This window comes from Peromyscus leucopus, chromosome 2, assembly GCF_004664715.2.
Source record: "Peromyscus leucopus breed LL Stock chromosome 2, UCI_PerLeu_2.1, whole genome shotgun sequence".
Lineage (NCBI taxonomy): Eukaryota > Metazoa > Chordata > Mammalia > Rodentia > Cricetidae > Peromyscus > Peromyscus leucopus.
Genome location: NC_051064.1, coordinates 119,694,592 through 119,720,742, shown reverse-complemented (window position 1 = coordinate 119,720,742; position 26,151 = coordinate 119,694,592). Strand labels below are relative to the sequence as shown.

The window sequence follows — 26,151 nt, the reverse complement described above, 5'->3', positions numbered from 1 at the left end:
GAACCTCTCCCCACTGTGGCAAGGCTTGGACTGAACTTCCAAGACTTCTCACTAGGGGCAAGCAGCCAGACATGGACAGGGCTGCTGCAGAAGGCAGGGTGGGCGCCCCCAGAGAATTGACGACCAGAGCAGCGAAGCGCAGAGCGGACAAATGTGTTTCTATAGGCCTCTTAACGAGACAAATGAATGGGGGCCCTGGCCTCAGAGGGGAGTGGAGAGAAGCAGGGGAGAGAAGCAGCTGCCAGGAGTTAGCCTGGAGGCCTAGCGTCAATGCCTAGTCAGCTCCAGTGGAAACCTGGGGGCGAAGGCATGCTTGCTTGCATGGATGCACACTTCTGGAACCTCACTTAGCGTCTCCCCAACCCGGGATTTTGTGCCTTGATGGAGGGGAAGGTATATGGATACGGGGTTAGGGGTGGTCTTGGTTCAGCCCTCAGGCAGAGGTTTCTGCTGGTTCATGTGTGTTAGGAGCTAGGACCGAAAGAATCCACTCAGACCTGTCACGAGACAGAACCCACCGAGCTGGGCACAAGTCTGTGCGCTGACAGAAGAGCAGGAGCAGGTTGGGGCGGTGCTGGCACAGGCAGGAGCCGGAATATCTTGGGAGGGTTCCTGGAATAGAGGGCCCCTGAAGATGAGTGGGCATTTGCTAACACAGAGTATTGCCCAACAAAGAGATGGGCCTGGCGGGAAGAAAGAGTCATACCCCTGGGCTTCTGAGCTTACGAGAAAGCCAGAGTGAGACCTTCAGACCGCACGAGACAGCTGCAGGACCCCAAAGCCAGGTGCAGGTTGGATCCTGGTTATGGTCAGGTTATTTGTAAGTCACTGGAGTTCAGCAAGGTGTCTGGTATCTGAAGGGGTAGGGTAGGTGGTGTGCAGCAGATGCGGGTACAGGTGAGCAGGAGCTTCCTCCAGAGCCCCTGATGTTGGAACATGCAGGGCCCTCCCCCTCGTGCTTACGGGTGGCCTGTCTAGACCCTGCCCTCTGGAGCTTCCGGCACAAGTGCTTTCTCTGAGCCTGTTGGCCTGTTGCACAACAGGAGTAATCACTCCTACCTGTAAAGGTTAACTGGGGTCACGTGGGCAAGGCACCTGGCACCTATTAAGTGCTCCCCCTGTTGGAGTGCCTCCTGGAACTAGGATCGCCCTTGAGTGGACTGGGCTGGGGGAGGTTGCCAGAAGCAGTCACAGGAGCTCATTAATGAGTCCCCAGCTCTCTTGCTCGCCCGCCCGCCACTCCAGGGCCTGGGAAATCACCTCTCCAGCAGCTCCCCTGGCCTCCCGGTCCGTCCTTCACTGCCGTCTGTGCTTCTCTTTCCGTGTGCAGTGCTGTTGATGTGCCTGTGTGTTTGTGCCCCTCAGGGAGGCACAAAATAGCAGTCAGTCTCCCTGTGGAGGAGGTAGCCCAGTTTAGCTGTCTCTGGAGCTGCAGGACTGAAGCCTCTCCAGGGGGTGTGCTTCCCCTCGGCCAGGCCCCTTCCTGTCTGTGGACACTTCTTCTCATCGACAGGGTCGGCTGTTGACATGCAAGGACTGTCCCAGGCTAGCCCGCTGTGAGGAGCTGCCCACAGGGCTGGGTGACACAGTGGGTAACAGTGACTCAAAGCTCCTCCTAGCATGTTCAGATGGCACCCTGTTTTCTGGACTCAGAAGTTTTGTTCACAGACCAACAGCCTGGCTCAGCAAAGGCACTCACCAGCAGGCCAGAGTCCGTGTAGCGGAGGGAGGGAACTGGAGGGAACTGACTCACCAGCGTGTACCATGCACGGCACATATGCACACACACACACACACACACACACACACACACACACACTCACACTCACACACACAAATACAAATAAAACTTACAGTATTTTTTGTAAAACACAAAAATGCTCTGTTTAGACTCAACACCAGCTGATCAGGCCCAGGGCAGATCGGTCACAGGTTTTGCCTGCCCGCCTGGCACCCCATCTGACAGTGTGAGGAGGGGCTGATGAGGGGTACAGGGTGCACTCAGAGGCAGGCCCAGATGGTGGGTAGGTGCACCAGGGCCCAAACTATAAATTCTCAGTGTGGTGCCTGACCTCAGGCCAGGGAATACAAGATACTTGTGGAAAAAGGTGACTCTAGAGAGCAAATTTGGGGAGACAGTGTAGAGACCGGGTTTGACTCTGCTCCCCAAAGTACCCCTGAGGAACAGGAAGACCCAGGACTACCTAGGGCTCTGGAATGAGGGTAGCTCTGGGGCTCTGTGTGGGTCCCCTTGATAGGAAGCAAGGCAAGACCTGGCCCTAGAGGGGCCCCAGCCCTGGGTAGCCTGGGACTGGAGCAGGACCGCCTGTCTGATCCTGGGCGGCACCCTGGCGCTTGTCCAGCCTCCAAGGGAGAGGAGAGAGTAGTCCCACCTCCCTGATGGCCCCAGGCCTTGGGCACAGTCCAGCCTCCACACAGCTCCCAGGCCTGTTCCTCCTGGCTGCCCGTGATCTACCTGGCTCTCCTGCCCAGCCTCTCAGCTCTTTGTTTGGCTCGGAGGCCCCTCCCCACCCCGCCCCAGCCCACTCCTAGTCTTTCTGGTTCTTCTGGTTCCTGTGGCTGGTTTCGTTGTAGACACGTTGAGGCAGGACCTCGAGGGGCACTTATTCCCTGGGTTTCTCTCTTGCCTGGAGGGAAGGTGTATGTGGGGGGGGGGCAGCCCCAGTCTCTACCCACCCCTCACATTCCTTCCTCTGTCCATTTCTTCCTCTGTTTTGCACCCCTGGGTGTCAGGAACTGGGTCCAACAGTGGGACAGGGCTGGAAACAGGACAGGTGTGGAATCTGCCCTGCCCAGGGTTATGGTCTGTTTGGGAAGCCGCTATTAAACACCCACAAGGTGGAAAGTTGTAGCCTCACATTCGTGCTGAAACTGAGCGCTCGGTAGGAGGCAGAGAGCTTAAAACCCTGGCCTAAGCTAATGGGGCGGGTGGGTAGGGGGCATGGGATGGTTTTCTGAGGAGATGATGTCCAAAGGTGACTTGGAGGTTTAGTGGGTAAAGGGTAGTCTAAGAGGTAGCAGAAGGTGCAGCTTACGCAAAGGCCCTGGGGCTGCAGGGAGCATTGTCTATTCCGGGCTCGGACGCGAGGAGAGTGATTGGGTCAGACCTGGCCCTGCAGGGGTAGGAGTTTACTTTTTTTTTTTTTTTGTAAGGAGCAGTGGGAGGCCTTTGAGAGATTCCATCAGGAGGAGGCTGTTCCCTGGCTTCCGAATAGAGAAAAGAGGAGGTGGGGTGGGGGTGTGTGACACAGGCAGGGACATCAGCTTGTTCAGCCAGCCAGTTGTCCCATGGAGGGAAAATGGCCATCCAAGGTGGTGGCTGTGCAGATGGGGAGCTGGGAGCTGCTGTAGGGTGGGAGGTGAGAGGTGACCTCACTGGACCCTGGAGAGCGAGGGTCCTGTCAGACGAGTACGGCTAATAGGGACAGTCTCTGCCACCCCCTGACAAGGCCCCCCAACAGTCCCGTGTGAACTCTGTATGTCAGGTGTCTTGGCCACCACTCACGGCTGTGTGACTTTGGACACATGACTTCACCCCTCAAGCCTATGAAGCAGGGGCCCTGACTCTGAAAGAGGAAGTGAATAAAAGTACCTGGCGCACAGTGGGCCTGAGCTCGTGGGCACCTAGCAGGTGGCCTGAAGGATCAGTTCCCAAGGCACGAGCTTTCCTGGAAGTGTTCATTGGCTTGATTAATAGGAAATGGATCCACTGTCAGGATTAACGAGGCATTTCTACGTCTCAGTGAGCCCGGTTTCTTGGGGCTTTTGACCCTGGGTGGTGGGACTTGAAGGGATAAGAGGCTGTGGGTCAGCCCTGGCATGTAAACCAGGGTGTGGCAGGCCCTTGTCTGAGCCCCTTTCCTCCTCTGGAGGAGGAACTCAGGAGCTGCCCATGCTCTGGGAAGGCGGTTGCCAAGCCAGTGGGGGCAGGGTGAGAGGGGCAGAGTTATAGGAAAGCATCCCTCTGGGAAGCCATCCAGAGCCTCTCAGGGGCTGGAATGTTCAAGCCTTTGGGCTGTTGGAATGTAGGGTGAGGGGAGAGGGGGAGTCCTAGGGTCTGCCTTAGGCTTAGGGTAGGTGAGAAGTATCTCGGGGGAGTCTGGGGCTCTTCCCAGAAAGTTCTCCAGTAGATTTTTGCTTTCTGTTTTTCCTGGAGCTTGGAGTGATCAGAGGCAGGAGACACACGGAGACAGGACGGACACACACACACACACACACACACACACACACACACACACACACCCACACACACACACCCCCCCCCCACACACACACACACACCCCGACCTCAGACTCTGCTCTGTCAGCCATGTCACGCTGGACAAACACCTTGACCTCCCTACACCTTGATTTTTCTCTGTAAACAGTAATTATAGCACCCACCTCCTCAGCTTCAAAGAGTCAAGGGTTCAGCTCTTTGAGCAGGGCCTGGCACGGACAAGCGCTGTATAAAAGTTAGGCGTTATTGCTGGGTCCGTAGGTCTTTCGTGCCCCTCACCCCCAAGGACTGCTCCCTGAGTGTTGGATCATGCCTGATGTGACCATGCCACGGCGACTGAGTGTCTCGTCTCTGTCTCTTCCAGGCAAACCTGTCTTTGTTAAGGTCCCCGAGGACCAGACTGGGCTGTCGGGAGGGGTGGCCTCCTTCGTGTGCCAAGCCACAGGGGAACCCAAGCCTCGGATCACATGGATGAAGAAGGGGAAGAAAGTCAGCTCCCAGCGCTTTGAGGTTCGTCCTCCGAGGGCCGCGGGCCGGGAGGACTGGGCAGGCAGGCTTTAGGGTTGGTCCGCTCTCTGTGGGTGGGGCCGTTCTCTTGGTCCCCTAAGTCTCCCTCAGGGGCCTTGTGGGGATGTGAGGAAAACGGGCTCTGGTAGATCCCCACACCCCTAACAGGTATGACCACATCTGTCCTGTGACAGGTAATTGAGTTTGACGATGGAGCAGGGTCAGTGCTGCGGATCCAGCCGTTACGAGTGCAGCGAGACGAGGCCATCTACGAGTGTACAGCCACCAACAGTCTGGGCGAGATCAACACAAGCGCCAAGCTCTCCGTGCTCGAAGGTATGTGCAGAGAGGGGTGTGGCGGGGGGGGGGGGAGGCGCTGGGGTACGGGAGCCCACCGGGACGGACGGACATCCACCGGGACGGACGTCCTGGGGTGAGTGAGAGCCAGTGCTAAACTGGATCACTAGCCTGTCCTGAGGCCAGCTGTGTCCTTACTGGCTTTGTGACCTCCCACTGACCTGGGTCATTGTTGGGTCTGGGTCAGACTGGAGGTGTGATGCTGCCGCTGTGCAGCCCTGGGGTTATGTGACCGTGGCAGTGAAGCCTGGCAGTTGGTGTCAGCGTATTCCTGGTGCCCAGATCAAGGAGCTGGGCTGTGTGTGAATTTTAATGTCATTTCTTATTTGACGGCTCATTCATTCATTCACTCACAAACTTCCCTTGAACTGCCATGAAGCCCAGGATGTCACTTGATCTGTGCCTACCCTTGTTCAGTGTCCAGTAAATTCTGTAAGGAATGGGGACACTTGGCTTCCAGGCCTTTGCCCAGGCCCAGGGTGTGAGGGGAAACAGCTTCCAGAACTCTGAGTGGTCAATTTGAGGTTTTTCAAGTGGCGGTTGGAGAGCTGGCGAACACGAAGAGGAGGGGGAGTAATTCAGTGAGTCTGGAGGATCGGGCTGAGAAACGAACCCTCTCTTAAGGACATAGAAAGCCACAAATAGGGTGGGAAGTGACATGATTAAACCTTAACCACAGTGGAAACATGAATCTGAATGCGCGTTTTCAAAATACCGCATTGATTGTTGCTTTCTTTTTGAAATGCAATACCAATATCTGTTCACTGTTAAAAAATTGAGAAGTATAGGCTCGTGCATAGGGAGAAATAACGATCTCTTACTGTCCTACCTCTGCTGCTGTTGGTTGTTTCTTGGTGGCCCATTTCCTGTGTGTAAGATTTGTATATGTGTGTACATACATTTGTATTAATATATATAAGCAGAATAGTGATCACACACTGTTCCGTGACTTTGGGGTTGTGGTTTTGATTTTTCCCATGCTAGAGGGCAGACTCAGGGATTTTTAGACACGCTCCCTCACTGAACCCGAAGCTCACCCGTTGGGCTAGCCTAGTTGGCTGGGGAGCTCTAGGAATCCACTTAGCTCTACCTGCCCTTCCTAGCATTGGGGTTCCAGGCACTCAGCAGCCCTGCCTAGCTTCTTACAGGGAAAGTGAACTCAAGCCTTCATGCTCGCTCAGCGGGTCCTTTCCGGAGCCATCCCCCAGCTGTTGCTTAAAAAAACATGTATTGTGAACATTTTCCTTGCCATTAAATATTCTTCTGCATCATTATTTTTAATGGCTGTGGGTAAGCTGTCCCATGGAAGCACCCTAATTTTATTTAGCTGTTCCCTTTCTGTTGGGTGCGTATGTGCTCAGTTTCTAGCCTTTATAAGTAAGGTGTCATACGTGTCCTTGAAGATAATGTCACTTTGCTGATCATCCCCGTGTTCGAGGTTCATGGAGTAGAATTGCTAAGTCAGAGGGCACCTGCATTTTTAAGCTCTCAATATTTCTAGAGGATTGTATCCGTTTATATTCTTACCAGGGAGAGCATAAGAGGGAGGGCCTCTTCCCTGCACGTCTTCACCAGCAGTGGGAAATTACCATTAAAAAAAAATCTTTGCCAAGTTAATAGGCAAAAAATGGCATCTCCATTTAATTTGCATTCCTTTGATTACAAGAGCAGTTGAACATCTTTTCACATTGGCCATTTTTACGCTTTGGCTTTATGTGTTCACACATGCATCCATTCAGTAATTCTTCCGTCTGTGTGTCTTGTGTGAGTCAGTGGGTTCTAACAGAGCTGTGTCAGACCCTCCCCTGGAGAGGGGCCGTAGATGACAATGGTTAAGACGGGGACCCTGGACTGGGAACTGTGCCTCCGCCTCATTTATTCCATCTTGAAACCAGGATACAATACCCACTGTCCAAGCTAGCATGGAGCTCTAACTACAATGTGAAGTGCATCCCAGGATTTCGGTGTGAGTGGAGTTGGAAGTTGTACATTCTGAAGCTTGGACACCTGAGTGGCTGCCACGTGGCATCATCTGGTTGTGTTAGCCCCACTATCCTGTCCCATTTGGGGAGCAGGAGCCCAGACAGCCTGCACTGGGATGAAATCGTTGGCTCTGAGGTTCCTTCTGGTCATTTCTGACCTCCATTTCTCCACTTTTGTGAACCAGGAAAAAGTGTTTCTGCCCCAACTTCCACCTGTTGGCATCTGTCCGTGCCCTGCCTAGCCTTTGAGTGGAGTCTAAGAGACAGGAACTGTGGCCCCTGTCCTGATGGGCATCTTCTGGGGCTCTCAGGCTGGGGAGCAGTCTCCTTGTGAGCATGGAAAGCCAACTCCTCCCAGATGTCCCCATGCCCCCGCACCTTCCTGCTTTACAGGGTCTCTCCAGGCCTGGGGAAGAGGACTCACATTTGCAGAGGGTTGCCGTTAGGAACGGCCTTTCTGGTCAAGAGTTTCTTCTCATGGATTAGGGCTTACTCATTTTTACGTGGTGTTGGGGATGGAACCCAGTCTTAGACACACACTTTTATCCCCGGGCCTGGGCCTGAGAGTGTATGTTGATGCCTCTGGGGACGAGAAGGTGTCTGATGAAGTGTGAGGCAGGACTCTACTCCAGGAGAGTGGTTGGAATTGTGGGCCTCGGGGCCCCTCCTGCTCCTGAAACACTGCACCGCAAGACAAAATGCTGACCTATTGGTCTTTGTAACCTTGACCAGCTTAAGGCTTGGCAGGAAGGAATGTCAGGGGATGGGCCCTCAGAGAGGCATCCTAGACCAACCTGGCCCCCTTTCCTCCCCAGTCCTCCTTCCTAGGGGGGGCAGGAAAGCTGGGGCGCTTGTAGAAAATAGGCGAAAGACGGCCTTTTTTGGGGTGCTGGGGTGACCCCGGGGGTGAGCCAGTGCCATTGTGAGGCCACCACAGAGGCTTAGCAGTGAGGAGATGAACTTGGCTTGGGGGCTGGGAAATAGTGCTTGAACCCCTTACCCATGTCTCACACAGCATGTGTACTCCTCCAAACACAGGAGGGTGTAAGCCTGCTCATCGAGAGAGAGCTTTCAGAGTGGCTGGAGAATGCCCGGGGAGCCTGGTCCCAGTACAGGATCAATGTGTCTTAAAAAGGGATCCCCAGCATTACACTTCCTTGGGGGCCCTCTGCCCTGGCCTCATTCCGCCCCAGCCTCTGGGGACACTACCGGGGCCAGGTCCCTCATGACCACTGCTGTCGGAGCAAGACTGTTGTTATTCCTGGTGTGGCTGTGGTGAGCCCTTAGCCCCCTATCCTGGGATGGCCAGCCTGTGTGCCGGCGTCCCAGTCAGGGTACGAGGTGTGGGGTGTCCAGCACCGGCTGGCAGGGGGTGGGCCTGTCCTGTCCTGGGCTGTGCCGGGTATCAGGGCCTGCCGCCCAGCATTCCTGTCTGAGTGGTAATTGAGGCCATTAGCGCGCCAGCCTCTCCCTCGCCGGGTAATGGCAGGAAAAGCTCTTCTCGCTCCGCACTCTTGAGGCGGTGGCTGAATCATTCCCCCTCCAACCCGCCCGCTGCCGCCACTGAGACAGGGAATCTGACATTTTCCCTCGCGAGAGAGAGGGGAGGGCTGGGGGAGGGGAGCCAGGCCTTGATTCTGGGCTTTCCCTTCAGAAGTGGGGGGGGGGGGATAGTGAGGGTGGTGAACCCAGTTTGGAGGTCATAGAGTCCCCAGGGGTGGCGGAGTCCGGACCAGGCAGAACCATGGCTGGGGAACACGCCAGGGGGAGGCTGGACAGCCAGAGGCGTGGGTGGAGCCTTAGTAACGGGGAATGACCGGTCTGAAAGGGACACAGAATGCCCGGAGGAAGATGGGGGAAGAGCCGGTGAGCCCAATAGGCTGCTTCTGACTTGTCCTGGGGGCCAGGCTCAGGGGCTTAAGTGTTTGTCTGCTCATGGACATAGCAGTGTGCCTACAGTGGCGTGAGCCTGCGTGAAGGGTTGTCTGCACCAGGTGTGCACATCATACAAAAGGAGTTGTGTAGCAGGATCTGTGCACGGGTGTGCCTCAGGCAGTGGGGGAGGGGCACGTGTCAGCAGGTGGTGTGTACTTTGTGGGCTGTGTGTGCAGCAGGATGTGTTAACACCTGCACGTGTGCACAGCAGGCGGTCTCTGGATTGTGGGATATGTGTGGCAGGTGGTGGTGGCCGTGGCCGTGGTGGTGTATGTGACACAAGGTTGACAGCAGGTGGTATCATACCTTAGCTTTGTGAACCGTGAGAGAGAGTCGGCCTGAGCTGGATGTGCAGGGTCAGTCTGGTGCCAGTGGGAAGTCAGGGGGCTTGTATTCAGATCTGCCGTCACGGGGACTCCATGAAGTCTCTGCTTGGATCTGTTGGGCAGTCGGGACGGCTGGACGGCGATGGCGGCTGGGCAGCGTGGTGACGCTCAAGTATTATGGGCGTCTGCCACAGTGGACCTCAGCGGCTCTTCTCTCCCCAGGCCAGGAGGAGGATTTAGGACCTCCCCCAGCCCAGCCCTCTTGTCCTTCCGCCTGCTTCCATCGGGCCCCTGTGTCTGCAAAGTGGGCAGGACTGTGACCCTTATGCCCCTTGGCCCAGGGATCCAGCTAGGATGTCTGATATTGCCCACCTGGAGGGCAGGCTGTGAGGCAGTGGCCAGGGTCAAGGGTATTTCAGGTAACAGTGGGTCTTGGGTTATGCACCTGCTCTCACCCTGGTAGGCTCTGAGGCTATAGGGTGATGAGTAGCTTCTTGAGATACACACACACACACACACACACACACACACACACACACACACACACACACACTATGATGAGCAGACTATGGCCCTGTCCCTGGATGTCCTGCCCGGGCTGGGCAGGATGAGAATGTTTTACTAGGAGTCATCGTCCCCCGCCCTACCCCCTTTCCTGCCCTAAGCCTTTCTACTCCTTCATGGTGGAAAGATTTGGGTAAAGAGCTACTGTAGAAAGCCCCGAATCTCGTACCCCAGGCAGCCTCTGTTCTTCCCTGGCAGCAGTGTGGCACTAACATGCCTCTGGCCCAGCAGCCTTTGGGACCTAACCTCCATTTCAAGTGACCACAATAGATTTCAGAACCATGCAGATGTGAGTACCGTAGCTAGATTATGGAGGTTCAGGCCCCGTTTTGAGATAGGAAGGCGCTGCTGGAATGGGGCAGCAGTGGCAGCTGGAAGGTCAGCCCCTGCGTTTCTTGGTCCCTGGAATCCTCTAATCTTTTCCAGTTTGTCTAGTCTTCAAGGACCCCAGTGAACGTCTGTTTGGATGGATCCTCCTATGCCATGGGGTTAGCCACTTCTGTTAGTGGTGAGCACTAACACTTCCCCTGTGCCTAACCTAGCTCTCAATCCCTGGGCTCACAGGTGTCCCTCAGGCCTGTGGGACTTTTTATACTTAACTTCCCCTTTCCCCTGGCTTGTGACCATGGGCTGAACCCGCGACTCTAGAAATAACTCTGAAAGTTGGAGGTTGTAGATGCCCCCTGGATATATATTCTCCATCCTCGGTTAGGTATGCTCACCCTGGTTGCCCTGGGGAAGGAAGGGCTTAAGGGAGATGGCATGACCAGGTTCGTGTTTCAGAGAAGTCCTTGTTGGTGCAAAGTGGGTGGAAGTGTGTCACAGCAGTGGGAGGAAGATGTGGTCAGTCTAGGCGAGAGCTAGCCTTGCCCTGACCTTGTTGTGAGTCAAGGAAGGGAGAGAGCAGAAGAGCATGCTAGGTGGCCTCCTGCCCAGCTGCCTCGCTCTGAAGGCCTGGGTGGCTCTGGGTTCCTGGTTCCAGGTCCAGGACTGGGTAAATGGTGGTACCAATTTTCTAAAATTGAAATACAGGAGGAGGCCCAGGGCTGAGAGGGTGAGTGCATAAGTCTAATTTGAAAACTGTCAAGTCAGGTGTGTGCAGGCATCCAAGGATGGATGTCGAGAAGGCGTAGTGTGGGCTTACCTGGTCCCCTTGAGGGGCCGCTGGAGATGGGATGGTGAAAGCCGAGAAGCCAAGGCAGAAGAATCCCGGGAGCTGACTTTGGCTGTTGGGAGGAGCTTCCTGGGAGATAAGAGGGAAGCCAGGAACGAGGGAGGCAGTGGAAGGTGGTGAAGGGGGAGAAGCCAAGCAAGATGAGCATTGGGCACTGGCCTTTGGATTTAGCTCTGGAGTTGTCGCTGACCTTGGCAAGCATGCCATGGGAAGAGGCGGGGGAGGCCGCAGGGGGCTGAAGAGCGAGTGGGAGGCTGTCAGTGGTCTGGGGTGGCAGGGAGCCAGGCCTGAACCTAGAGAGGTAAATGGTTAAAAAGAATATTCATGGAGCAGAACTGGGGTAGAAGAACCCCAGGAGGGAGAGAGTCCAGCATAGCATAGCCAGGAACTAAAATGCGGGGCCCAGGCAATGGCCACTGGGTTTACTGTGTATGCATGGTGGGCAGGAGGCCTCACCTGCCAGGTTGAGGAGGACGATGTGGAGTGCCAGGGAAGCCCAAGGGAGGGGGGGTTACTGAGAGGGGGAGGCCCTGGCTGCCGACAGGCCCCAAACAGCTCAGACTCAAAAACAAAACAGGCTTTTAAGATGCCAAGTTTGATGAAATCTGAGTGCTAGAAGAGGTGGGAGTTTTCTCTTGGAAAAACAGCTGAAAGTCGAGACTGGAAGCTGCGAAGGGAGATGGGCCCCGAGGCCTCTCAGGCCCCCCTCACTGCCTGGGAGCCTGGGGGTGGGGTGCAGCGCGGCTGGGCCCTGAGAATGAGAGCTTATGGGTTTGGGGGGGCTTGCTGTCCTGACCCTGTCTTCGCTGAGGATGGAGCTGCTTTGAGGACAGGACGGAGGTGTCCTTGGGCTTCCTCGGAGTGTCCAAAAGGCAGGGTGGGGCCTGGCCACCCACAGAGGTTCCTGCATGGTGTGGGTCATTGCCTGTGTCTCCAGGTGCATGTGTCTTAGCATATGTGTGTCTCTGACTTTGCATGTCTTCACAATCGCTGCGCCTTACCGCCTCTGGATCTGCTTGCAGGAGTGTTTCCACAGGTGCGCGTCACTGCAGATGCCCCTCCACATGCACATGGAGCTTTCTATTTTTGCACCTGTCTCTTTCTCCATGTAGTTCTCCAGGTCCCTGGCTGTGCATGTTTCTAAGGTGTCTGTGTGTTCAGGGACAGGGTGATATGCTCATGCACAGAGGAGGGGTCAGCCGCACAGACGGTACCACCCCAGGGAGCCTGGGTATGTACATGCGCATATGTGCCTGTATTCGGAGATGCCATGAAGCTGGGTAAACATGGGTGAAGAGGTCTCACTGACAGACGGTGCTGGGGCTTGCCCCCGCCAGCACCCCCCTCCCCTCTAAAGCATCTCCATCTGTTAGCTTCCCTGGTACAGCCCCCTGCCTCTGGCCCAGACTCTGCCCCAGGCATCCCAGGCTGAGCTGGACAAAGAGACCTCTGTGTGCTCTCTGGGGGCCTCCAGCAGCCTCCTTCCCCCAGTCCTTGCAGACTGTCGGTCTAAACTTCCCCACCCACCCCTACCCTGTCCTCACCTCTCAGAACTCCAGTACATACTCCCAGACTCACCTTGCTGATTTATTGTTCCTCCATCCATCCTCCTTGTAGTCTTTTCTCAGGCAGCGATAAGGAAAGCTTTCTGCCTTCCATGTTCCTTCTTGATCCCCCTTCCTCCAGGAAGTCACCAAGATAGCAAATGAGAGGTGGAGTCACACAGATTAGTTCTACTGCTGAGGGATCTAAACCATGCTCCCTCTCTCTCCCGCCCCCCCCCACCTCAGACACGCCCTCCCACATGGCCTCTCATCTCTGAGACAACCAGGACCTCTCCAGGGAAGGGGTTAGGTCTCCCAAGTACAGTATCCAAAGCGGAGCACAGTTGGCTGCAGGAGCCATTCATGAACACTTGAACGCTCACTCTAGGTGCACAGATTTGTGCGGGTGGGGCAGACTTTCGATTGACCCTGTACTTATGTGTGGAGGCTGTCCAGGCTTAGGCTACCGGGTTGGTGCTTCTCTCCAAAGTCCCCCAAAGCCTCAGTGGGTTTCTTTCTGCTATGGGCACCCTAGGCGCAGTAGTCTGGCTGACACTGCGGACTGTATATGCAGAGGCAACTTACAGCCTCTTGCACTGTGCTGGACCCTGGCAGGCGGGAGCTGGGTGCGCTGCGTCGGTGGAGCTGGAATGCTTAAGGGGGAGCACGCACACACCCCCCAGCAGGGTCTAGGGTGGGGGCGGGGCTGCTCCGCCCAGGCGGGGGCGTGAAGGGCGGCGCCCAGTAGGACTTGGACAGGGAGGCGCGTGCCCGCTCGGACACAAGCGCGCTCGACTCGAGCGCGCGCGCGCGCACGCAGCCCTTCCACCGTGGCACCCGCCTCTCCGCCGTCGCCATGGTTACTGGGTGGCCTGGATGGGGGAGGGGCCCTCCCGCGCTAGCAGCCCCTGTGCTGGCAGGACGCGTTTGTTGGGGCTATAGCATGACCCGTGCACCCTGCCTGTGGAACATGGGTGCATGCCAGGGGTGTCCACATGTGAGGAACATTGGACTTGGGTTTGCAGCACCTGAAAACGCAGGGGCATGTGTGCCTCGGGGCTCTGCAGTGGAGCCCAGAGCCGGAAGCCAGTTGAGGGTGTACAAAGGGGGAAGGGCGTGGCTCCCCCAGGGATGCCCCTCCCTTCCCCTGCCCTGCCCTGCCCACCTCTTCATGCTTGCTGGCTAAAGCACCCGGGTCTTACCACTAAGCCCCACCTCCAGTTTAACTGAGTGACCTTGGGCGGGTTTCTAGGTGTCTGCCAAGTCCCCATTTGCTCATATGCCTCATAGGGTTTTGGTAAAGATTGTCATTTTGTAAAGCTTTTAGAGAGTACCTCCAAAAGAGGGAATGCTTCATGCTTGGAACCTTTCATCCCTCGTGTCCAGAGGCCTCAGTTTTCTCAGTTGTTGATGGGCTGGAAGTGACAGTGTGACATCCTCTTGAGAAATTTGCCCTGGTCGTTAACCTGAGTGGTTCAGACTGCTCTAGACACAGCTCTGGTGGTTCTGGGGGGGGTCAAGGTGGCAAGTGTGCCAGTCATGCTAACCCATATGGGGCCAGTCGCTCAACAGGCATCTGGGAAATAATCTATTGTCCTCAACTGGTGTGAACGTGCTTAAGGCTCCAAGTTGGGAGAGGAGGAAGAACAGCATCAGGTCAGCCTTGAGGGGCTGGAGTCTCCTGTGGGACTCTCCCCCCCCCCCGGGGGGTGGGGGTGGGGGGAAGCATCCTTCCCATTACTGCCTGGGAGCCTAGTTGGCACCGGGGACTGGCTTTTGGGTCCTGCTGTTCAGTAGACAGCTCTTTACACTCGCTGGTTTTAGGCTTTGGCGGTGGTGCCTGAGGGATGATCTGAGCCAAGGACGAGCCATTTGAGGGCGTGATAATTGAGGGAGGAAAATTAATTGTCCTTAATTTGGCGTAGGTCCCAAAGACCTTCCCTGTGTCAAGAATTCAGAGTAGATTCCCGGGACACAGGGCTGCAAGCATTTGTACTGCTTTCAGTCTTGGTCCGTACCTCCTGGCAGGTAGGTGATAAAGGCTAGATAGCTCCTGGGCTCTGACTCGGGCAGGACCTAGCCACCCCTCACCCTGCACCCGATCTGTTTAAGCAGGTCGGAGTAAGAGCTAGGAAGAACAAGCTTGGTGCTCTAGTCAGTCTGGAGCATGCCCAGCTGCTGGAAGGAAGGGGTGGGGAGGGTGCCCTAGGCCTCAGGTCCTGCTCTTATCTTCCAAGTGGTAGCAGACCAAAGGAACCTGTGCGCCCGCCTGCACACCCTCACTTCCACCCTCTTTCTGTTCTCTTGCCCACGTCTAATATAATCCCTTTCAAGAATCTGAGCTGAGAGTCTGGGCACCGTGGGATCGTAGTTAGAGCCAAGGAGACCCAGTGTTTACATCCGGACTTTATAGGGCTGTGAGCAGGGGAGTGTATTGCCTGTTCCTGGGCAAGCCTGGGAAGTCAGGGGCCATGCTGAGAGTTCTCCTGTGCCCCAGGCCAGACACCCTTCCAGGATGTCCCCGGAAGTTGCAGCTTTAATGGGGTTCCTCTGTCTGCTGTGGTTCCTCCGGCTTCATCTCGTGTGTGCCCCTAGCTGTCCCCCTTGGGTCCCTCCCTTCTGAGGCTGCGTCTTCCTGGCTTGGGAGCCTGTCCTCCACAAATGTCCCCACACACTAACCCCATGCTGGGCACGTGCAGAGCTGTGCCTCTCTCCCTCACTGCGAGGCCAGAGCAGACATTCCCTGAGCCCTCTGGGTGTGCCTAGAACCAAGCGTGGGGAGAGGAGAGGGACCGCCGAGTTCTGGAGAAGACTTGATGGTTTTATTCCAGTAGGAAGGACTTCTTGCCAGCCTAGGATGGGAGAGGGACCGTAGGCTGTGGTTCAGTACCTGTCTGCCTCAGTGGCTCAGGCCTGGTTGATATAACTTCTAATCGTCACTGGGTGCAGGCTCTGTGCTAGGCACTCCCCAGTGCCCTGTGTTCTCTCTGATGTAGTCTTCAAGGTGTCTTTACACAGTGGACACCTCAACCCAGTAGACACATCGAAAACAGAGAGCAAAGAACACACATAGGCCCTCGAGGGGGTAGGTGGTGGTAGAGCTGGGAGTCCTGAAGGGATGAACGGTGCTGGTTGTTCGGCGGGAGAGTCAGGAGCCATGGCTGCCAGAGTTAGAATGGGCTTTATTAGAGAGAAGAGGGGAAAGGACGGAGAAGCCAGGCCTGGCAGAGAGGAAACAGAGAGAGAGGATGTGGGGGTGCACTTCGGGCTTTTAAGGCTTTCAAGGCTGGGACGCAGTCGCCCGTTGATGACGTAATAAGGTGGCAGACAAGACCCTGAGCTGCACCTATACAGAATCCTCACAAGTCCCCCATGGTCTACACTGGTCCGGCACCTGTCTTCCCAGTTCTTGGTGCTTCTGGAAGGTGCAGATTGGGTAGCTTTGCCTCAGCCCGTGAGGACTGCTTCAGGAACCTATGTGAGGTGGGAATGGGTCAAATGGAAGTGATTTCCTCCAAGTCGCCAACTCTAGGAAAAGTTGAGAGGGAAAACCAGGGTTTTTTTTGTTTTGTTTTGTTTTTTGTCTTCTTAGCCAGCACAAACTCAGACATGGTCCTTAGGCCTTATCAGGGTTCTCAGGGTCAGGTCTGAGTGAGAAAGAAGGCTAAGGGTCAAGGCTGCCGTAGAGAATGGTCAGAGGCAAGGCTAGAGTTAGCTCATCAAGAGGGCAAGGTGCCCAGGGTCAGTGACCTGGGGTTCCGCCACACGGCAGAGCTGAAGGGATGCAGGCCAAGGAGGGCTATCACGTGTGCTGACAAGAAAGTGGAGGCTGGGCAAGCACGGAGCCTCGGGTGGGGTCGTGGCTGCTGATGCGCTGGGAGCTCATCTCCCCTGCCGCCCGAGCCCGGTGTCCGTATAGCACTCTCTGCTGCAGCCAGCAGAGCATTGATCTCTGTTCTTCCCAGGACCTAGAGAGATAAGTGCTGACGTCTTCAGTCTGTGCTTCCCAGACTTGGAAACTCCCCAGCAGGGGTGTGGTGGTGCGGGCCCTCCTGCAGCCCCTGCCTTACCAAAGGGGACCTAGGACTCTTGACTCCTCATTTGGGGTAGGGCTCATGCTTACAAGTCCCCGGGTGGGAAAGAGAAGAGTATTGTGGGTCCCAGCTAACCCGGAAGTCGGGAGCAGTTGCGCAGAGAAGACTTCAGGAACGAGCAGAGCCAGTCCTAATGTCCAGATGTCACCCTTTGTCTACAGAGGACCAGCTACCGTCTGGGTTCCCGACCATCGACATGGGGCCTCAGCTGAAGGTGGTGGAGAAGGCTCGGACGGCCACCATGCTGTGTGCAGCTGGTGGGAATCCAGACCCTGAGATCACATGGTTCAAAGACTTCCTTCCTGTGGACCCTGCTTCCAGCAATGGCCGCATCAAGCAGCTGCGCTCAGGTGAGCCGAGGGCAGAGTTTAGGCGCCACGAATACTTCGGGGAGAACACCTTCCAGCATCGTCCAGTTAGGGGCTGGGGGGGGTGAGGTTTCTCAGGCAGACCGAGCAGCGTCCCCAATGTCGTGGACCAAATCTTGCCTGGGGAAGAGGATGTGGTGGCAGGTGCTGTCCTGACCCTTCTGCGTGGCATGCCAGAAGAAGGTACCCCTGGGTTTTCATCTCCTACTTTTCCCACAGCCCAGCCTGCGTCTCTGTTTCTCGAGGCAGGAGGGGTTTCTGGGGAAGGAGCCAGTGATGTTGATTCACCAGGCATCAAATGGACCTTAAGATCCTGAGACTAGGGGGATTTGCCTCTGTCCTTTGGCCACCAGAGCCACCTGTCTCCTATGGATATCTCAATCGAGCCACCTTGGAGCCCTGGGAACAAGGATGCCACTGTGACCAGGAGGGAGGTGTCGCCCCGTTGATCGATCTGCCTGTGAGGCTCCCGCCAAGAAAATTGATTCTGATTTTGTAGGGATGGAGTGGGTGGGAAAGGAGGCTCCGAATCAGCTGGGCTGCATTCTACATCCTCGAGCAGCTCAGGATAGATCCACAGACTTGGCTCCAAAAGTCCTGCTGGTTGGGAGAAGGTAGGCCACTGTTGGCTTGGACTCCTGCTGTCCATCAGCTGTGATGTCACCGTCATGAAGGATGTGACTGCCTCTTTGGGGGATTTGCTGGCTTCAGGGGTGCCCACCACTTCCCAGCCCCTCCCCAGCCTCTCCTGTCAGGCCCACACCATCTTGGTGCCCAGGGAGAAGAGAGTGATGAGCCACCCAGCAGGGCAGGATTCCGGCCCCAGCCACGGCCGCCTGAGACAGCCCACGAAGTGTTAGCTCATTTAATTTAATTAAAACTCAACAAGATGGAGGCAGCTGTAGTGCAGTTAATTAAAACAGCCATAATCAAGGCAGGAAATGGTCCGGCAGCGTTTGTGGCTGCTGCCCAGCACAGCACAGCGCAGCGGCCGGCATGGCTCGGCTCCCCTGCATTTGCTCATGGGTGCCCCAGGCAGGTTCCCCACGCTGCCAGACGGTCCTCCCTACAGGCCTGACTCCTCCCCGGAATGGCATTGACTGTCTGTGGCAGGCAGCAGTTCTGGGAAGGCCCGATGTCTCCAGCATTTGTTCATCAAGTATTTATGTAGTGCTTCCTGTGTGCCAGACTCCATACCACCCCTCTCCTGCCCGTCACTCCGCTGGATGCTGCTCAGGCCTCTTCCTCCTTGTCCTCCCAGTGGCCGGCAGCCCTTCCTCCTTCTTGAGCAAACCCTCCTGCTTTCCTTTGGCTGTACCACCCATGACTGCCTCTAGCTGCCCTGTTAACCCTGCGTGAAGTGCTGGTCCCTCCAGCTCGGAGACCTGCCAGCCTCATCCTCGCTCCGACATAGTCTTTCCCCCGAAGGGCGAACCCATTGCTGTCGCTGCTTCCGGCGGTGACAGCACCTCCTTATCTGTACCCCTACTGGTCAGCACAGCCCAGACGTCCTGTGTGAGCTCCAGGGCCCACATCAGTGCCTTCCGGATGTCCCCCTGTCCTGGACCAACAATGACTTCCTTTACAAACAGCCATGCCCTGTTCCCACTGACCCTTTCTCCATGAGTGGCAGCTCCCCACCACTAAACCTGAAAGAGACCCAGCACTCTGTCCAGTAAGGAACCACACATCCTCTTCACGTATCACCGTGTGGCTCTCAAATTGTCCCCTCTTCCCTTTCTGTTACCTCTGTCTTCTCCCGGAACACCACTATTCTCCCTGCCGCCAGGATCTCTTTGAAAACTGTGTCCTCTAGCAGCTGATGGTATTGTCTATTCATCTTCTTCCTGGACTATGAAAGCCATGCTGTGCTGGACCCTGGGCTTATAACCCTTGACCCTGCCTGCATGGTCAAATACGTGCTCCTGGTCAAGGCACCCTGGCCACATGGCCAGCTTTATCTCACCCTGTCCTATCTATCCACACCCTTATTAGCTCTGTGACCTCAGTGAAATTAACTTATGATCAGTCTTCTCATCTTACAAAGGTAGCCACACGGTGACCGTTTGCCGCCGGGTTTATGGTAAAGGCTCTCTTCCTGCCTCCCGCCACTTCCCCACTTGCAGGAACCCACGCTGGCCCATCCTTGCCCACCTGGCCCTCTCGTCACCGTCACTTCCTCCGCTGGGAGCCTGTACCCAGCTTCTGGCTACTCCCGCAGGAGCTACAGTTATCACCGTCTGTGTCCAGCCCTACTTACCTAGGCTGGATGTGGGAGGACCCGGGACAGATTTGCTTGGCAAGGTGCCCCTCCCCACCATACCCAGTTCTCTCTAAGTCCTCATTGGAGAATGACTTTGTTGACCTTTGGGACTTACCACTGAAGAGGATGTCTACTCATTTGACCTTCCCTGCTACCAGGAAACTGTGACTTACAGATCATAGGGGTGTGTGTGTGTGTGTGTGTGTGTGTGTGTGTGTGTGTGTGTGTGTGTGTTGGGGGCAGGTGTTCTTGTGTGTCCAGTGCTTGAGATGGAGCCGTGTGGAGACATCCCTTCAGAGAGTTGGGTGCCCCCTGTACACTGCATATTTACAAGGACCCCTGTGGCTTTCACATCACCAACCGTTCACAGAGTGCTCTTCTGCCCTTCATTACCACTGAGTCTCCTGCCGCCTTTCTGAAGTAGGGCAGGCCATGATTATCATATATCTACTTTCCACAGGTCAAAGGTCACCCACCCACCTGTGGAGACTAGGGTCTAGGAGCATCGAGGTAACCTCGGTGCCTTCTAACAGCATATGCTAAACCTGGAGTCTGAGAAGTAGTAGCATCCCACCAGAGCTCCAGACCTTTGCTCGCCAGACCCCAGCCCCTCTCACAGTCCCTCCGGTATCTCTGACCTGAACCATAGTGCATCTACCTATGGTGTGGCCCCGGACCCAGGGCTGGCAGTGTGCACGGCCGAGGAGTGAGCTCTGCGTGAGGGCCTTTTTCCTGCCACAGCAATGCGATATGCTGCTGCCGCCGCCACTGCAGCTGCCTCCTGGGCACTTGAGCTTGAGACCTGAGGCAGGCCCAAGAAGGACAAATGCAGCAAGAGTGGCCTACTGTGGCTGTGACAGAACCGTAGCCGCAGCAGCCACACCTCTCCATGGGATCGAGGCTGGGTCCTAAGGGGGGGCTCTTAGCCCATAAGCTCTGCCCAGCCTGAACAGGACTTTCCTGTGCTTCCTTATAGCCTGAGTATGCCACTGTAGAGAGCACGCTCATTGACCCACAGAGCCAGCCGAGCCTTCTACATGCCCACCACCCAGTGGTGTCAAGCAGAGATGACGGCTCTGGCTGCAGGGGCCTTTGACCTCTCTGGTGAGATGCTTGTGATTTCTCATTCTGCTGGCTGGCCCTACCTCTGGCTAGAAGGCCCATCCATCTGTGTCTGGCCGGGTCTTCCAGAAGGGTACAGTCAGTGTGTGATTACAATTTCTGAGCTCATTGGCATGAATTTCCTGGGGAGGCTGACTCTTGGGGCCCCTCAGTCCCGTATACCTGTCTAGTGAAGTGAAAAGGACAGATTCTCCATCTGGCAGGCAGAGTGTGGTTCTGAGAAGTCAGTAGGTTAGGTCTAGGAAAAGCAGAAACTACAGACTTCTGGGTTCCAGTGCGAGACTGCATACACTAGAACCCCTGGCCTAGACCACAGGAGGTCAGTGGTTGTCAACTTTCTGCTCTTAGTATTGCCAACTTTAACTCAGAGGACCTTAAGGTGGTTTTGCTTATCTGGATTATACCTATTGATGTTTACTATACCAGATATTTAAGATGGAAAAATTTTAAATATTTACTAATTACTTTAAAATCATTTAAAAGCTATTAAGTGTTAACATAAATAAAAGATAATTATATATTCTAAAACAAAAAGAATGTATTTAGTAAGAAAAGCCTCGTTGTTAATGTCAAGCCTAAATGGGGCTGCATTAGCCTGTTGTGGTACTACAGGTGTGCGCCCTCCAGGAAATACCACTGTATATTCATGAGAGAAAGAGGCTAAATAAGGCCAGTAACTATTTCTCTGTGTTTGAAGCAAGGCCTTCACTGTGTGGCCGTGGCTGGCGTGATACTCATTATATAGTCCAGCCTGTCATGAGACCTGCCACAGCCATCTGTCTCAGCCTCCCAAGGCTAAGATTACAGGGGTACTCCACCAGCCCTGGTCTAAGTATTGGAGAAACTAGCTGTAGGTTTTATTCTAGTGGACCCCTAAAAGGGTCTCAGGGATCCCCCCCATAGACCTGTACATGGACTCCCCATGGAGAATTGCTATGATGTTTCTTCTCACTTAGCTGTCGCATACACTCCGTCCCAGCCACCCCCTTTCCTTCTGTCCTCCCTGTCTAGGTGGTCCAGTGGGAAGACCCCGAGTTAGACTAGCCAGATCCTGCTGCCTCGCATCTCAGCCTCTTAGTGTTTCCAGGCCTAGGTTTCCTCATTGTACATAGAGATGGGTATTTTTCCAGGTGGGCGTTGCCAAGTTCAGTAAGACAGGAACTGATCTGTGGCCCTGAACACTTCCAACCCACCCCTGCCAAAGGAGCCAGAGGGTGGGTAGACTTGGACCTGGGTCTGTCGACAGGTTCCTGGCCCCAGTGGTTGAAGTGGGAGTCTCAGGAGAGGCACATGTTGGAAGGCAAACCTGCTCAGGCCTCATAATAGACCTGGCTTTGGAAGTGCCTGTCCCTCTTGGCTGCTGATCCCAGGGCTCTGAGGCAGCAGACACTCAAGGGGTGGGTGCTGGCCTTCTGCCTCTCACCGGAGAGGCCGGGGAACTCCAATCACGTTGTCCTTAATAGGGTCGGGTGGGTTTTATGGACTGTCAGCCACTGGGCTGTGAGCCAACTGAGTCCCACCCATCCACTGTTGGATGCCAGGGCTGGTCTGTTTGGGGAGCCCTGATCTGTGGTAACCTATGTGAGCTCTCTCCTTAACCCTGGTCTTCACCCAAGGCTTAAATGCCCTGCCTTTGTTTTGGTGAGTGCTGTCCTCGAACTCTTAGCCATGGGATTGGGTGATCTTTAGGGTGGGTGCTGCCTCTTTTCTTCCCCTTCCCCTCCCTTAACCCAGCCAGCAAGGGTCACAGGAGCCCAGTCCTGCCCTGCCTTCCTGACTCTTCCTGACACCGCCTCCTGCCCTGCACTTCCTCAGAGCAGTGCCATTGACCCAGGGGACATGCTTCACCCACACTCAGCGTGGCCTAGCCTGGTGCTTACTCACACGACACCTGAGTCACCTAACTGATGCCTCGGGCTCTCCGTGTGGTTAAGGCCCTTTCTAGTGCTTTGTTTTGTCTGATTTGGCTTTGGGGGCTTTCCTTCCTTTTGTACTAATGTTTCTCTCTGATCTTATTTGCATTCAAATTACCTCACCAGGTGGTTCACCAATCAGAGGTAAGAATGCTGTCCGTGCATCTCCCATGCCACACCACACCACGCCACAACTGTCGCCGTTGGTCACCTCCACTCCATCCCGTCCAGTCCGTCACCTCCCCATTCCCATCCCGACCTCTCCAGTCTCTTCATCTCCAGCTCCAGCCCCACGATACCACCGGCCACCACACACCTCCACTCTCAATCATTCCCTCCTGTGGACTCATCCATTACAAGTCTGCATTGTGGAGATAGCAGCTGAGAGCACCCCAGGATGGCGAGCCCTGCTCCCCAGGCCTTCTAGGCCAGCCCCAAAGAACGGATCCATTTGGTTCCCATAGTGAAGCCTAGCCTGTCCCTAAGGCTGGCATAGATGGAGACACTTCCTATAAGGTTGGGGAGCATGACCAAGTGTGGCCTTTTTCTTGAGAGCCTCCTTTTTCTTAAAGTCTAATATCTTGGTCCTGTGGTCAAGTGAGGATCCTCCCCTGCACATCTTCAGCAGCAGAGACTGGAGGTTTTAGACTATTTTAGATGCAGTAGGGAAATGAACAGACCCACCCATAACTAGGGCACTTGACCTGTCAGCTTGCAGTCCCTCCAAGCTGCCTTCAGGTAACAGGGCACTGTAACCTGTTGGTGAGAAAGTATGGATTCTGGACTCCTAAAGATCAGGGTTCAAGTGTGACTCAGCCACCTCTCAAGTCCATCTCCTCCTCTTAGACTTGGAGCCAGGCCAACCTCCTTCAGGGCCTTGAGACTTACAAGAATGGGGTATACACAGTTTGTCATCTATGGAATGGCAGTTTCCGTTTTTATCCTGTAATTTTCTTCCCACGTTGGTCAGTATTTGTGGGCACATCTAGACCCTTGCTTGGTTCAAGGCTAAGAGTGCTCAGGATAGAAGTTGGGGCTGGGGGTAGTTGCCTCTTATGGGATGCTCCTCGTCACCCTGACAACAGGACTCAGTTCCCTCCCCTGTCCATATCTCCCTGCACGTGGACTTAGCACATGCTGCCCCTGCTTTCCTTACTACTGGGTCTGGGTGTCGATATCAGATTTGGAGACATCTGTGTACAAATAGACTCAGGGTCTATATTGGGTCTTAGTTAGCTCTGTGTGGCTGTGAGAACACCACGACCAGAGGCAGCTTTGGGGAGGGAAGGGGTTATTTGGTCAACATGTCCCCATTACAGCCTGCCATTGAGGGAAGTCAGGGCAGGACTCAAGCAGGAGCAGGGACAGTGGAGGATGCTGCTTACTGACTTGCTCTCCATGGCTTGCTCAGCTTGCTTGCTTTTTGTGCAATCCAGGACTACCTGCCCAGCATTGGCACACCCACAGTGAGCCAGGTCCTCCTACATCAATTGTTAATCAAGAAAAGATCCCCCAATCTGATGGGGCCTTTTTCTCAGTTGAGGTTCCCTCTTCCCACATGACCAGCTTATGTCAGGTTGACAAAAATAACTAGCCAGCAGAGGTCTCCTGAGCAGACTTAGGCTCTTGTCACAGGGGTTTCTTCCTTCTGTTGTCTGTGACCCCAAACCAGGCCCTGTTTCTTGCCCTCAGCTTGTGGCACCAGCTACCCGTCTCCCCCAAGCCTCTGTTGAGCTGACCTTGGACAACCCCCCCTCGCCAGGGCCCTGATGTGTGCCTGCTTGAGTGAACGTGTGCCGTAGCAGTGTCCATTCATCCCATGAACGTGGCACGTTGGCTGCCGGTCAGCGGCGTTCTTGCAGGAGCTGGGTATTTGGCTTGTGTTCCGATACACTCTGGTGCCCGTCGGGAGGCTGAGGTCAAGGCCGTGGAGAGAGACACCAGCCCTTTTCTCTTTTGTGTGGGTGGCACCCCCTCCTGCTCTACCTACAGCCCTCACCTTCTGGTGTTCACAGCCCCTCCTGCTGCCCTGGGTGGTGGTAGAAAGAGAAAGAGCAGGCTTTGAAGGAGCTGTAGCGTAGACTCATACTGTCTCCCCCTAGGCCTGGGCTGTGCGAACACAACTTGGAATTCCCTCTGAGGTTCCCGTCCAGTCCAGTTAGGTGGGGCCTGGCAGGTTCTGTCTGTCCTGTGTGGGCGTGATTGTCAGTTGGGGTGGAGAAAGAAGCCCTTTAGAGCTGTTCCAGCTGTTCTTCAGGAGGTGGTTTTCTGTCAGACTGTGTCCTGTGGGGGCTATTAGCTGTCCGTTGGACTGTCCTGTGTGGGTGTAATTGTCTGTCAAATTGTTCCAGGGAAGGGCACGGTGCTTTGCCCTGTGAGTTTCTCTGTCACAGATTGCTTGCCCAGTGTGCTTTCACTAGCAACTTTCAAGGGTTTATTGCTGGGGAGGGGTGTGTGGTCCTTCACCGTGGGGTTCACTCACTTGACCTGACAGGACAGGTCCCAAATGCAAGTTTCATGCATCCGTGTAGAGGGTCTTCTCAGCTACCCGCACCCCCAGTCTTGGCTCCTGTCTGTCCGTCTGCGGCCAGAGCAGCCCCTTAGGGCGCTGGCCCGAGCGGGAGCCCCGGTCTCCATTAGCCTTCTGAATTATGCAGAAGCCTTGGTGGGTCGAAGCACTTTAGCAGGACCGAACTGAGGAAGGGAGCCGGAATGGGCGGGGCTGGCAGGGTGGGGGTGGGGTGGGAGTGAGGGGCAGGCTGCTGGGCACCACGCCCCGAGGCAAGCCCCTTCCAAGTAGGTGATAGTGTCTCAGGCTCTTGCAGACAAGGACATGGCTTGTTTAGGAATTTCTAGGCCTGTGGGTTATAGGCTTTGGGACAAGTAACTGATAGGCATGATTATTGGTAAGCAGGCCTGAGGACTCTGTGGACAGACAGCTCCTGGGTAGTAAGGACATCTTGCTTCAAAGTACGAGTTCCTGGTTCTTGCTTAGAGGGACCTGGCTTATCAGAAAATGCTTCCTGGAAGCCACACAGGCCCTAGGCTGTGGCGGCCCAGGTGAGCCGCAGCCGCTGGGGCTACACATGTCGTCAGGGCCTCCGTGTTCCAGGCCACACTCAGCGTGGACCGTGCCTGACCTCTTGTCTGTGTCCCCACAGGTGCCTTGCAGATCGAGAGCAGCGAGGAGTCTGACCAAGGCAAGTACGAGTGTGTGGCAACCAACCCGGCGGGCACACGCTACTCGGCCCCCGCGAACCTGTATGTGAGAGGTAAGAACTCGGCCACCCCCGGCTCTGTCGTCACCTCGGAGCCAAGCTTCACCTGCCAGGCATGCTGCCCGGAGACTCTGAGGCAGACACTGGAGGGACTCCGCGGCCTAGCTTTTCCCTCCCACCTCTTTTGCAGCAGGACCAGCAGCCACTACCTCGGTAGCTCCCACTGGGCAGGACCAGCAGCCGCCACCACTTGCCGCCTTTCCTTCCAGGCCCTTGGGGAAGCAGACACTCTCCCCACCCCACCCCTGGGAGCATTTGTATCTCTTGTAGGTCCTTCCTGCCTAGGCCTGAGCCCTTTGGGAGTCTGGAGCCTTCTAAGCAGACGTGTGTGTGTGTGTGTGTGTGTGTGTGTGTGTGTGTGTGTGTGTGTGTGTGTGTGTAAGAGAGAGACACAGACAGACAGACAGACAGAGAGACAGAGACTTTGCTCTCTTTTGTTGTTGTTTGTTGTTTTGTTTTGTTTTTTTGGTTTCTCAAGACAGAG

At 55.4% G+C, this 26,151-nt stretch overlaps 1 protein-coding gene across 17 annotated transcripts in view; it reads left to right on the top strand.

Moving 5' to 3' along the window:
* Ptprf (protein tyrosine phosphatase receptor type F) overlaps positions 1-26,151 on the top strand; it is an 85,271-nt gene that overhangs the window by 16,414 nt on the left and 42,706 nt on the right. For 9 of the 17 annotated variants that reach the window (XM_028893137.2, XM_028893129.2, XM_028893144.2 and 6 more), the window contains exons 4-7: positions 4,605-4,750; positions 4,942-5,083; positions 16,885-17,073; positions 25,551-25,661. In XM_028893137.2, coding sequence (XP_028748970.1) covers positions 4,605-4,750; positions 4,942-5,083; positions 16,885-17,073; positions 25,551-25,661 — 588 coding nt within the window. Of the gene's footprint in view, positions 1-4,604; positions 4,751-4,941; positions 5,084-16,884; positions 17,074-22,515; positions 22,534-25,550; positions 25,662-26,151 lie in introns of all 17 variants that reach the window. The other 8 variants (XM_028893127.2, XM_028893142.2, XM_028893128.2 and 5 more) reach the window with 1 other exon arrangement.